Source organism: Lutjanus erythropterus, chromosome 2, assembly GCF_056507025.1.
Source record: "Lutjanus erythropterus isolate fLutEry1 chromosome 2, fLutEry1.hap2, whole genome shotgun sequence".
Classification (NCBI taxonomy): domain Eukaryota; kingdom Metazoa; phylum Chordata; class Actinopteri; order Lutjaniformes; family Lutjanidae; genus Lutjanus; species Lutjanus erythropterus.
Genome location: NC_139318.1, coordinates 28998285 through 29011615, shown reverse-complemented (window position 1 = coordinate 29011615; position 13331 = coordinate 28998285). Strand labels below are relative to the sequence as shown.

The following is a 13331-nucleotide window of genomic DNA, read 5'->3' as shown; positions in this document are numbered from 1 at the left end:
CTTTAACACTGGTAAATAAATTATTAGTCCGGTAGGTGGCGATATGCACCTCTCACGTCGCTCTCCGTACAGCCATTACAAGTGAAGAAGAAGAAATCGCGGAAGCACATGGTAAACAGTGTGGGACTGTGTGCGAGTGTGTTCAACTCAACGGGATATTTGCAATTTTCTTTCGTTTTAATCTGCAGTCGTAAGCTTTGGCGTTGAAATTGAAACGTCTCGATTTGTTTGCTAACGTGTAGCAGCTAAGTTTAACTCATTTCCATCATGGTTCGAGCAAAAAGGTGAGTTTGGCTAAAGTTAGCTACAGTCAGAGTTTGCACGTTTGTATGTTTTAATGTGACTGTTGTGATAACAGCTAGCCTCTCTACACAGTTTCTTTGTTTTCTTGTGGTTATTTTATATTTTAAGGAGACGTATTAATTTAACTATTAGCTGTTTAAAATCTAGTAAGTTCTCAGCCCTGATCCAGGACTCTTAAACTTCCCATCAGAGCCTACAGGAACTCAAAAGATATTTCAGTGATAAAAAACATCCTCTGAATGCTGCAGAACAGTGATTTAAGATAGTTTCTGTCTCGTTTGTCTCACTGCTCAGGGGTAAGCCTGTACAAAGGCCAAAAAAGACAGAGCAATATGATGAAGACGACCCTGAATCCTACAGAGACATGGCTGTCCCTGATAAGGTGAGAGACCTCAGCAGAAGATCTGGATCTGCATGTTGTCTTCCTGAACTAATGTGCTTTATAACACTGAGAGAAAAGTCCATTATAGCCTGTCATGCATACTGCTCATCAGATAGAGATACATTACATAAATGTGTTTCAAGTATATCACTGAGGTAAAAGTTTTATTTAATTACTAAAGTATTACACAAAAGCGTAGAGCCAAGAGAAAACGACTGATAGAGGTTCAACATGTGGAAAGCAAAAGCAGTGTAGCCATTTGTGTTATACTGTAAACATCCAGAGGTTGATAATATTAAATGTTGCTTAAAGAAAACCTCATAATAAACTTGATAAATGTAACTCGATCTAAAGCTGAGCAATGCTGGCTCACTGGCATATTGCAATATTTTTGTAAGTGTCTAGGGAATTGATTTTTAAAAATTCAAGGCCCGTGGCTATGTAAATGGTCAAAAATTAAAACAATGATTATTGTTACAGTGGCCACATGATTAAAGGTGCGCTGTGTGATAACCACTACTACTAGAGGTCACAGCACAGAACCAGCATCTCAAACCAAACAGAAAAGTGTTTAGAGGGGAACCCTAGACCCACAAAAGAGTGATAATTTTAAACCAAACCATGATCTTTCCCTAAACCTAACTAGACGTTTTCTGTCCTTAAATCTACCGAGATCTGAACCACAGCATTGACACTCTATCAAAAGTAATTGGTTTGTACAAAGTGCACAATGAAGACAGTGCACACAAATCTTTCAGAAGTTTTGCAAATCAGGAGTTCCCTTCTAGGCACGATGTCAAATAAATGTCCAGTTTCTTAACTTAAAAACGTTGGGGGAGGGAAGAAAGCAGCATTTTAACACACACAGTTCACGTTATGGATGCAGGATAATTATCGGGGCCACCAGATTTGTTTCAGTCAGACCCCTGAAATATTTAATCATCCATCTGCGCTCAGTACATCTGAGCCCTCAGGTGTGCATAAACTACAGGTTATATGAACATGTTTTTAAAATACAAAAATGTAAAATCATGTGTCATCTTATCAGGATCAGCAATGAGAAACAGCTATTCGGTTACCTGTATTGTTGGCTAAAAAAAATTATATCATGCATCCCTAATAATATGGCAATGTTTTGACATACAATTCTAAATTTTAACAATGAGTGGTTGGTATGATATCTAAAAAACATAATCAGTAGTCATGTGAAAATGAAGGCCAAACAGTGAAAGTTAAAACTGACAAATAGCAGTTACGTTCAGAACTCTGCACCACTCTGCACTTTTCTCATAATCACCACAATCTGATTATATCAAGTCTGTGCCTTTGTGTTGATATGAACATGTTTCCTTTCTTCCTTTCAGAAATCGTCTCAGTACACAAAGGACAAAATTGATGAGTTTCATGATGAGAAGATCGCAGTAAGTTCCCCTCAGAAGTAGTTCTGTGGTGGGTGTTTGGTGCTGTTTTATTGTTTGATTAACTTTTTTCGGCCGTGCTCTGTTTGCCGCAGAATCTTCTTGCCAGTGGAATTCAAATGGAGAGCGACGTGGAGGAGCTGGACGATGAGGTGATGGCTCGTGTGTTTGTTTGAATGTACTGTCGGGAAAAAAATAATGCAGTTCAAGAAAAAATGAAGGTCATCTGAATCTCACAGGAGGAGGTGATGGCCCTGGACGATTCTGAATCAGAGGATGAGGAGGAAGAGGAGGAGGAAGAAGAAGAGGGGACAGACATGGAGAGTGATCTGGAGGGGAAGAAAGAAGAAGGTAAATGTAAAATCAACAGTTTATGTCCAGGATTTTTTTTACTGTCATTCTAACTGTAAATTGTTTTCTTCCTCAGATCTTCCTGATGAGATGGCTTGGGGCAAGAAGAAGAAGATGTTCTATGACAGTGACTACGTGACCACCAGTAAGCATATTTTATCTTCAGCAATAATACTGAGGCAATCACTGATAATTTTGTTGTCTGTGTGGCTGATGCAATTATTAATTTTGTTTTTTCAGAAGGGAAATCACAGGAAGAGTTGGAAGCAGAGGAACAGGAGGAAGAAGAAGAAGCCAAGAAGATCCAAAAACGTTTAGCTGCAAATCTGAGCGAGGAGGATTACGATTTAAACTTTTTTCAGGTATTTTTCATTGTAGATCTCTCCTGCGTGCCTGCAGTTAATTCCACGTGTGATGATAAGACATGTTTTTGTGTCCTTCTGTTGTCTAAATGAAGGAATTTGCTGTGGAGGAGAAGGATGAAACAAAGACTGCAGAAGAGGAGAAGATGATTGTGAAAGACCTGAAGCAGATGTCCCAGAAGGAAAAAATGAAACTTCTGAAGAAGGAGTCACCAGAGCTGCTGGAGCTTATTCAGGACTTCAAGGCAAAGGTAAAAGACATCCACACAACACACATACAGTCTGTGCAAGATACTGACAAAAAGTGGATGTAACCTTTATATTTCTTTATATATGTACACGTTTTTATGTTTGTCTTTATGCACATATTTTATTGTCTTTTACCACTTGATTTATTGTTCTTTGTAGTAGAGCCTCCCAGCCAAAGTCTCTCACACAGTTATGCTGTTTGTGTAACTGGGGTGACAACAAACATCTTGAATCTTGATTTAACAAACCAAAAGATACGTGCTTGTTTACCACAGAAATGTGATTGATGTGATTTAATCGTGTTGTTTACTGGATGATGTGTGCAGCTCACTGAACTGAAGGAAGAGCTGCAGCCTCTCGTACAGATGGTCAACGATGGAAAGATCCCACCAGGAAAGGTGAGTGTGCATTTAGCTTCATTTTTAGCTGTGAGTCTGTCACCAAGCTTTATTTTTATTTTCTGGGTTTTTTTTACGACACGTAAAAGCAACGATCAGTAAATATACAGTATAAATATTAACCAAGGTACAAAGCTACTTTACATGGTAATTGTAGTCATCTCAATTAGTTTTGTTTTTTCTTTGGGAATGTCGTTAGTTTTAGTTCTTGTCAGTTTGGTCAAATTTGTCAAAACAGCAAACTGTTTGTTGATAGATCAGCTCAATATTGGCCTATCAGCCTTTATTATTTATTAGCTTTATAAGCAGCATGTGATGTACATTTGATCATATTTCTTAATTTAGGTTTAATATTTACATATATTTTGCTCTGTTTGTGTTTTTAATTATAGTTATTTCTAATTCTGAATAAAAAAAAAGAAAAAAACAACTGATGATTAAAATAAAAACTGATGAAAGTTTAGTACCATTCATGTGCCCTGATATAATTTTGGACAGTACTGGTCAGTGTTTAACTGTAAAATATCCTTCCTCATTATATATATCTTTGTTACAAGTGTATATTGAATTTTTATATCAATATAAGAATTTCTTTGCTCCTTAGTAAAGCTATTTGCATCAGCCCCAAAAGTCCAGTAATGTCGGGCTTGATTGATTGGAAATATTCACTCACTCTGATTTGATGCATTCTGTTTTAGTTAATGTTTTGTACAGCTTCTTAGAGGTGTTCTTCTGTAGAGGACATGAGGGAGAAATGTGATGTTTGCTGCCATGTTGTGAGCGTGTACTGTGGACATGTGTTGGGGAGTACCAAGAAACTTAATATTATAATTTGCATAGAAATTAAGTCTCTGAATCTGAATAATTTCCGTCCTGTTTTCCAAAGGGTGCTGACTACCTCAAGACAAAACAGCAACTTTATCTCAAGTAAGTTGTTCAAATCAAATTCTAATTACATGTTGCAGAAATGAAGTCCCAGTCCTTCAGTGAATGATTAATGGTTCTTTCCTGCCACAGTTACTGCACAAACATCAGTTTCTACATGGTGCTGAAAGCAAAACGAATCCCAGCTCATAACCATCCTGTGATTGAAAGACTGCTCACCTACAGAAACGTAAGTCCACACATTCGAACGCCTGCTTCCACAGTGGGGACAGTGAATGTGTTTTAACCCTGTATGTCCAGCAGTAAATAACACTGCACATGTAGTCTTTTATTTTTGACAGCGTCCTTTAATGTGGCACTGTTTTAATACTAGTATTGTTTGATCATAGCTGCAGTTTGCTGCAACATCACACTAAATCTTAAATGCCTGCCTGCAGCTCATTAATGAACTAGGTGCAGTAGATGCTCGGCTTGCACCGCAGTTGCGCAAACTACTATCTGGTGAGGAGACAAAGGAGGCCACTGGCCGACCAGCGGAGGGCAAGAAGACCAAAGTCTCCAGTCAGACGAAAAAGGTGAGTTTTTCTTGTGTTTTTTTCAGGATTCACAGACCTGAAGAGCATCTTCACTGAACGTGTGCACATTTGTTTGCAGGATTCTGGAGAAACGATGCCTGACATTGAGGACTCGGACTCTGACCTGGACGAAGAGGCGGCTTTGCGTTTCTACAGAGACATGGAGAAACAGTTGAAATTGAAGAGAAAGGGACACAGTGCTGAAGAGTAAGTGCGGTTTGAGTGTTCAGGTGACACAGTGGGACAAAATCAACTGGAGGATCTGTTAAACTGTCAATCTGTTGCAGGCTGGAGGAGAATGAAGATGAAGAAGAGGAAGAGCTTGATCCAGATGCTAAGAGAGGAATCACTTACCAGGTACTGAGTCTCAACCACTTACACAATGAAATATTAGTATTTACAGTCAGATGCTGTCACCTACAGTAACCTGAAAGGCTTCTCAACAGTCATGATGAACAGAAGTCCATCAGATCAGGTGAAGATAGACATCTGGTAGCAATTTAATTGATCCTTCCAGTGGTTATTGGCCATAATTGCAAGATGTATAACAGGGAAATGTCAGTTTTTATGCTGGACTAACACACCTGAATTGATAATCTCATATCACACAGAGGTTGCATTAGACGTTCTCAGTGTCTGTCACTTTGACAGGCAACGTCCAAATCTATTGTTACCTGTCATTTTAATTTTCACTCTTTGAAACATAGACTATTTAACAGCATTTCATTTTCAAAAACATCTCAATCACAATAATATTTAATTTACCTTACACATAATGCATTTATTAGGGCATGGAGTGAAAAGATAAAGAGACAGTGACCATGCGGTCACTTTTCCTGTCAGTGCAGGGCACTAAAACACAGAGGCCATTTTGCCTAAACAGGCAAATATGAAAGACTCTCTGAATGTGGGATTTCCCAGTCTTGGAAACACTGGCTTCACTGGGAAGTAAAGGATTTCCTTCTGCACCAGAGGCACAGCTGCACCCCTACGGGTCACCGACACGCCCTCTTCAAAGCATTGCTAGCATCTAGCAAGATGTGCTGAGTGTTGAGGTCCTGCTCCGAGGGGAATCTATTTTGACAGATTTTGTTACCTCCATGCTGTACTCTGACAGAGTGCGTGTAAATTACTTAACGTTACGTTAGATCACCCTCAGTGTTTTAAACTGTCAAAACAAACCCCTGATATCATTCATTATATGAACAGGAAGAAATTTAGCTTTTATTCTTATAGCAGAGTAGATCTTCTCTGTGTAAAACTAAATCAAAATTTTCTTTCAAAATTCACTATTTCATTTGGGAAGGCAAATCTTAAAGAGGGTAAAATGTGTAATTTATAGTTTTCTAGTCATATGAAGGCACCACCTGCTCAGGTTCTCAGTGGTGACATATTGTGTGTCTTTCCTTTGGCATTGAGATTAAAGTAAAATTTCTATACTTTTATAATAATTTTTAAACTCATTTCCATATATGTTGCCCCTCAGACTGTGTTCATTTAGTGCAATCTTTGTTAAACTGGCACTTCATTACAGAAGGTTTGATAGTTTCACTGAAATGCATTAAATGAAAAACAGCCTCAAAAGCACATAACAAATTCACTCTGGCTCATAAACAATAATTTAATGGACAAACCCCAGGCGTGCTCCTCCTTGGTTCATAAACAGCCCATTATATCCCTTGATAATGGAGCGTGCCACAAGTGACTCGCCAGCAGCCAATCATTTAACAGGTGTGTTGTTCAGTTGCATCACAGACGTGTGACACAACAACAGAAACAGCAGGAAAATAAGTGTGTTACCAGCACCAGACTTGGACAGGTAATCTGGACCAGAAGGAATGGTTTCACAGCTAGGAAGTTTATGCGTGTCAAACAGGCAGACAGAGGGCAGATGTTAGCATCTTGCTCGGACAGAGCTTGTTTATTTTCTGAGCCGTTTATGAGTTGAACTTGTAGTGACAGTCTAATGCAGTCATTCCCAGAGACTGGGTCGTGACACATAGGTGGGTCACAGGAGTTTTCATTTGGGTCGCCAAATAAATAAGACGATGGAAGAATTTCTGCAAATTTAAGATTTATATCTGCAGTGCATCTATTTTTAAAAAAGCATTTAAAATGTGTTTATTGTCTAACCAGAAAAAAAAACCACAAAAAAAACCACAAGTCTGTTAATTTTGCCAAGAAGCACTTATTTTTTTCTCATTTATGAAATAGGCTAAAATGTCAAATTGTTTTCCTGATGAGAGGATATAAAAACAATGACCTGTTAACCTATTAACTCAGCCTAAATGCATTTACTTCTTTTTAAAGTAATTAACATGTATGTGTTTTCAATAATAAACATCAGATAATGTAAGGCAAGGAAAGTAAAAATAATCAGGAATGTTCATTTATGCACAAATGATCTTTTCCCAATCTCTGTTGTGAATTGGGTTGTGATGGTTTGTCGTTTTTAAAAAGTAGCCCCCAGAAAATAAGTTTGGGAAACACTGATGGATCCACAGCAGCACCAGAGCTCCATCTTCTGACAAGAAAGTGTATTACCTTGATTTAAAGACGTATGTTTGAATGTTAGTTCAGTTATTAACAAACATATTTCCAACTTATTATATGTGCAAACAGTAAGGTAAAATTCTAAATGAGATGCTTAAATTAAGCAACCTTTCTCTTTGTCTTCATTAAAAGTAGGTCAGTACAAATTATACTGACTGAAATAATACATTTTATCATGAGTATTTTACCTCTATTGCCTAGCCCTACGTTTCTCTAATTATTTGCCTCTACTAATTCCACAGATGGCTAAGAACAAGGGGCTGACACCAAAGAGGAAGAAAATTGACCGCAATCCCAGAGTCAAGAACAAAGAGAAGTTCAGACGGGCCAATATCCGCAGAAAGGGACAGGTTTGTATTTCACGCATTGATGAGAACATTTTTATTACCCTGTTGAAGTGCATCATAAAGCTTCTTGGGGACTGTCTGCAGGCTCATCAGTATGAATCAAGACTATATGTCAATATGTCAAACACATTTCCCAGCATCAGGATTGACACTGTTCATATTCACCAGGTCCGTGAGGTTCGTCGGGAGACGACACGATACAGCGGAGAGCTGTCTGGTATTCGTGCTGGTGTCAAGAAGAGCACCAAACTCAAGTAACCAGGAGAGAACCCAGAATCTGCTGCCAAGAGGAACCATGGGATTAAAAAAAGAGCACCATTGGACTTTATTTGTAAATGTTTATTATACTGTAGGTGACTCTTGTGGTTAAGTGTATCACTGAATTGTCATTGTTGTAGAAAAAAAGTTTTTCTGTGCTAGATCATTGCACAATCTGAATAAACATTTTATAAACTTCCAGTAACTTGTATATTGTCCCTGTACAAAGACAGAATTTATAAGCCTGTTTTTAGAGCATGTTAGAAGGACAAGGGAAGGCATCATTTGTCTTTTATAGTTAGTTATTTCTAAGGTTATACAACCATACGACATACTGAATATACAGCAACGTCTCAGCAAAACAGGCAAGTATGAATTTAAGCCAAGCTCAGGATCAGGACAGCACAGACACAACAACTTACAGCTGTGTCAGACTCAAACATGCAGTGTAGATGTTTGCTGTCAACCCCCTTGTTGAGTTATGAACTTGTTGTGTGCTGATGTCAGGTTGTTCACTATCCTGTCCTCTATCTCCACCTCGTTCTTCTCATCCTCCTCTGTGAGGATCAGCTCATCCTGAGTCTCTGGGGTCACCACCATCACGTAACCCCGTCTAGAGTCCAGCACGTTGGCCACCACAGCCTGGTGCCTGTAGGTGTCCAGAGCTCGGCGAGCCTTGTCCAGCAGGATGGTGGCATCTGTCTCCAGTTTAAAAGATATGACGAACGCCTGGGGGGCCCAGTCCTTCACCAGCGGAGACAGGATCTTGGGGACCATGTTCATTCTCAGCTGAAGGGGAGAAAAAAAATACTGTCAGTAAAGGACAAGCATGGAGGATTTCGTGGCATTGAGAGGTGAGGTTACAGATTGCAAACACTTTATTTCACTTTCCTCTTCCCAGCATGTAGGACAACCTACAGAGACCACGAAAAGAGTGTGACACTGAATCTAGAGCCAGCGTTTGGTTCGTCTGTTCTGGGTCTACTGTAGGAACATGGTGGTGCAACATAGAATTGATTTAAATAAATCATTTTTAGGCAACAAAAGCACATTTCTTATTTTCAGGTGGTTCTACACTAATGAAAACATACTTAGAAATGCTATATTTCATTTCTGCCACACACACTGCCAATAATTCTCAGTAAATCTTACCCACTGGACTTTTAGTAATGAGACTGAGAGTCTACAGCCAGCTAATGTCGCCGTGCTAATGCTAGTATGTTTACCATGTCAGTTTAGTGTGCTAGCATGTGTACATTTAATATTTTGCACAGCTGAGGCTGATGGGACAGTCATTAGCAGGGGACAAATTGTACTGGAGCATGCAAATTAATTCACACCTTGTGAATCTGTGAAAAGGTCAGTGTGCTCCAGTCCCTTTTGTCCCCTGGAAATATTCTGTCTTAATGTCAAAAGTACTGGAAAAATAGAATTTGGGCCCGATAATGTTGCTAGATATAAAGTTAAAAATTAAAAATGGCATCATGAAAGGCAGTCATCAAAGTAATTGTATGGCAATCGATCCAGTAGTTATAGATATATTTCACTCTGGACCAAAATGCTGTGCCAACTAAGTGACTGACATTGCTGCCCCAAAAACCTAAAAAAAAAAAAAAAAAAAACCTACATAAACTTCACATATATTTTGGAAATTCCATAAAATATCAATGCATTGGAAAATTGTATGCAAAACTTTGCAGAAGATACTACAGTATGATATCCCTATGAGCTTCATGGTACTTCTATCTGTGTAATTTCAATTCTACTAAAGAGAATGTATGAATGAAGGATAAGTATCTGGTCAAAATATTACTAATGCTATAATAATCAATAAAAATTAAAGTAAAAAAAAATCTGCACATGCAGTAGTGTTTGCTGTACTATTTATTGTTTGACTCACTTGTAAAGGTCCATTGGAAGACTGGATTTTGTGTTCAGGCATCTCAGATGCTGGGATGTAGAAATCAGACACAGCTGCAGCCAAGTAGAACATGGCCTTAGATCCTGAGTGCGGGAAAAAAAAAACGTGAGGACAAGTTACGAGCAACACGCTTGATAATAACCACAACTTCAACCTGGAAAAAGTTTATTGGTACCTATAGTGCTGAGCGCCTGTGCTGCTGCTTTGAGCAGGTGCAGATACTCTGACAGCGTGTTGAACTCGATGGGCAGAAGAAGTCGGCCTTCTTTTACTTCCTGGTATCTCTTCAGCACTTTGGTGATGTTGGGAAGCACCTGCTGGTTAACCACCACTTCAGCAGAGTTACTGGATGCTCCATCTCCACTGCTGAACTTCAGGGCATCCAGCATGTTCATGGTGGAGAACATGCGTGTGTAGGGGTAGAGGGAGCGATGCCTGTGGAGGAAGATGACGGCATAGCCTGATTCTATGAAATACTCTGCCGAGGAAGCTCCTCGTCTGCCGCTGCTGAAGTTATCGAGGAAGCGAACGGTGCGGGACTCCAGCGGGACTTTGGTGCCTCCTGACGTGATGAGGACCACCCTGCGACCTGCTGCCGCATGGTGCCCGGCAAAGGCAGCCATCTTCTCTTTGACCTCCTCCACATGGGAGGGAACAGCAAACTCTTCAGCCAGCTTCCCATCGATGGAAGATATTCTGGGTTCAGCCATCACCTGATGGGAGAGAGAGAAGAGAGGATTCATTGCTGCCAGAATATTAGGAGTTGGAATCTCTTGGCACCTGTAAAATGTCCAGCTCACTAGATATGTTGGTTTAAATTCTTTTTAAAAAAGATTTCTGTTAAAAAAAACAAAAAAACAATACTGGCCTTTATATTGTTAAACTCTCGAATGCTATCAATATTGCTGTCGGCCTCAAAAATCCAGTATGTGTACTCCCAACCTGGGGGTCGATACCTCCACCAGGGGTCGCCAAACCCTTCTCTACAGAAGGCCCATATCTAATTTCATTCATATCTGCAAAGAAAATTAAATTAGATTTTAAAGTTTAGATTATTAATTAAGATAGAAAGAAAGAGAAAGAAATCTCACAGGAAAGGGAAACGCTGAAGACCTGAACACAAACTTTACTCACAGAGCCTTCACTCTCGGCTAAACAGCCTCGTCCTGCATTAGCAAAGCACACAGTAAAAATAACCAGAGCTAATAGAACAATGGCCAAACATCAGGAGAAGAAAACACTGAATTTGTGGGAAAAAAAGTCTATTAAGTTAGTTAAAAAAAAATGTAGTACAAGAGAATTGTATAAAAAGTTCCTACAACTATGAGGAAATACGGTATCTCTGGTATAGTCTTCACAAGAACTAATCTGATCACAATTCACCCAAATCACTTGTTTTAGACAGTTATTGTGTTCATTACTTGGGTTAAATGTACAGTTTCTAAGTTGTTCTGTACTGTTATTAATATGCACTGAAAATAATATTAAATTTCCATAAAATCAAAGCATGTTGATTCAACTTTGTGGACAGTGGAGTTGGCTGTAGTTTGTGGTGCTGTTGTTGTTGAATTCTTAACTTAATCACAGAGGCCTAATGTTTTTCCATATTCCGTGAGTCTAATATTTTTAAGTCTAAAAGGGACACTTCACAACTCTCGGATCACTTCTTCTTATCTGTAGTGTTATTTATCCCTCTAAATTGTTTTGGTGTGAGAGGCAGAGTCTGGGAGATGCCTGCCTTCTTTTAAAGATAATGGAACTAGATTACACTCAGTTTGTGGCGCTCAAAAACGTACATTTAAAACTCAAAACAATATCTCTTTTCAGAAATCATGACCCAATTCCTCAAAATGATTGTTATGAGCAGTTTAATGTAGGAACTACTTACTTACTACTGTCCACAAACCATATCACTGTGCAGACGGAAACACGCATCTACTCATGGATGAGAGGCTGGTTCTCCTGAGCGCAGGATGTAAACATTAATGGCAGACTCCTCGGCTGAGCTTCAACCTCTCGTCCATGAGTAGATGCACGCTTCCTTCTGTGCACTGACACGGTAGGTGGATGTAGTTAGAACAGTTCGCAACAAGGTCTGTGGATTATCTTGTGTAACCGGGTCATGATTTCTGGAAAGAAACATTCCTGTTTTTATTCATTTATTTATTTGTGTGACTTTGAGCACATCAGTATGAGTGTCATCTAGTCCTGTTATATTCAAGAGAAGGCAGACATCTCTATGACTAATATCTCCAAAACTCTGCAACTTCTATCTTAAATATCTAGATGGATGAACAGCACTACAGTAGGAGGGAAAAATATATTTTGATTTGAGGACGAACTGTCACTTTAATATTGCAAATTCATCTCAGTATAACATAATATAGGCTAATTCAGCAGGAACAGCAAGACAAACTGCCACCTCCAAAATGTCCATAAAGTTGATTTAACACCTCTATAACAGTTTGAAAAATCACTGAACACCATAAACATTTTTTAAATCACAGTATATCACTAGACTTCACATGATCCCTACAGTGATTTCATATTGATGCAGGTTGCCTTTAACCTGAGCTTCACAGAGTGCGTGAACCTTGCATGAACTGCGTGAACTTTCAGGTTAAACTTGACCTTTAGCTACATTTTGCGCAACAAAAGTCTCTTTGCTGGCGGTTGCGTCACGGGAAACCCGGTCCCTTATCCCAGATACTACCGTCATGCACAAAGTAAGGTACGGTTTTTGATTTACCCGAAAATGTTGAGTAATATGACGAGCAGAAGAACAAGGCAGGTGAGCCCCCCTATGCAAAAATCACACTACGGTGCGTCACCTGCTGTTTCACGATAATCTATCACCATGACAACACCCTCAATCAAACACCAACAACACGTATTATCATCACAATATTTAACGATAAAACTATAAAATGTCTTACTTTCGGTTCTGAGGTTGTTTCTCAGAAAGGAGCAGCTTCTTCTCAACAACTTCTGCACTTCCTGAAACCTCTGAGCTGAACTCGTTGGTCTTTATTCATACACAAGAAAACCCGCCAGCGCCCCCGGTGTCCGCACGCGGTACTGCAGCGCCGCCGCCGCCGTCACTCTTTGTGCGTCAGTTAGTTTCTCACTTTCATAAGACGCGTCAGGCTCAATGGAGCATCAGCATCGCCACCAGACTGCAGGAGGGCAGGGGGAAATTATGTAAAAGGGGATCTTTATGAGCGGACTGTCCCAGTGACTCACCAAATGTCACCACAACGAGACATCTTTAGTTCCTGTGACTCTTTTCATTTTGTTTTTCATTTTGTTTTTTTTGTTGGGATGTAAAT

General features: G+C 39.4%; 2 protein-coding genes across 2 annotated transcripts; one reads left to right on the top strand and one right to left on the bottom strand.

The window, feature by feature from the left end:
* The first annotated feature begins 86 nt into the window (after positions 1-86).
* utp3 (UTP3 small subunit processome component) lies at positions 87-8282 on the top strand. Its single transcript, XM_084736399.1, has 16 exons — positions 87-284; positions 598-685; positions 2050-2106; positions 2199-2255; positions 2343-2454; positions 2531-2599; positions 2695-2816; positions 2912-3067; positions 3392-3463; positions 4350-4390; positions 4481-4577; positions 4786-4923; positions 5003-5130; positions 5211-5280; positions 7719-7826; positions 7992-8282. The coding sequence occupies exons 1-16, from the start codon at positions 268-270 to the stop codon at positions 8079-8081; spliced, it is 1422 nt and encodes a 473-aa protein (XP_084592525.1). The 5' UTR covers positions 87-267; the 3' UTR covers positions 8082-8282.
* ppcs (phosphopantothenoylcysteine synthetase) lies at positions 8148-13067 on the bottom strand. Its single transcript, XM_084736413.1, has 4 exons — positions 12939-13067; positions 10178-10715; positions 9982-10085; positions 8148-8870 (listed from the first exon to the last, which is right to left on the bottom strand). The coding sequence occupies exons 2-4, from the start codon at positions 10710-10712 to the stop codon at positions 8544-8546; spliced, it is 966 nt and encodes a 321-aa protein (XP_084592539.1). The 5' UTR covers positions 10713-10715; positions 12939-13067; the 3' UTR covers positions 8148-8543.
* Positions 13068-13331: the final 264 nt, after the last annotated feature.

What these genes read in the sequence shown, in the direction of transcription:
- utp3 (XM_084736399.1), top strand. An exon ending in TTCATGATGAGAAGATCGCA is followed by an intron (nt 2,107 to 2,198) that starts GTAAGTTCCCCT and finishes TGTTTGCCGCAG; the next exon opens with AATCTTCTTGCCAGTGGAAT. An exon ending in CAGTGACTACGTGACCACCA is followed by an intron (nt 2,600 to 2,694) that starts GTAAGCATATTT and finishes TTGTTTTTTCAG; the next exon opens with AAGGGAAATCACAGGAAGAG.
- ppcs (XM_084736413.1), bottom strand. Translation starts at nt 10,712, where the DNA reads ATGGCTGAACCCAGAATATCTTCCATCGATGGGAAGCTGGCTGAAGAG. An exon ending in ACAGGCGCTCAGCACTATAG is followed by an intron (nt 10,086 to 10,177) that starts GTACCAATAAAC and finishes TCCCGCACTCAG; the next exon opens with GATCTAAGGCCATGTTCTAC. An exon ending in CTTCCAATGGACCTTTACAA is followed by an intron (nt 8,871 to 9,981) that starts GTGAGTCAAACA and finishes TCTCCCCTTCAG; the next exon opens with CTGAGAATGAACATGGTCCC.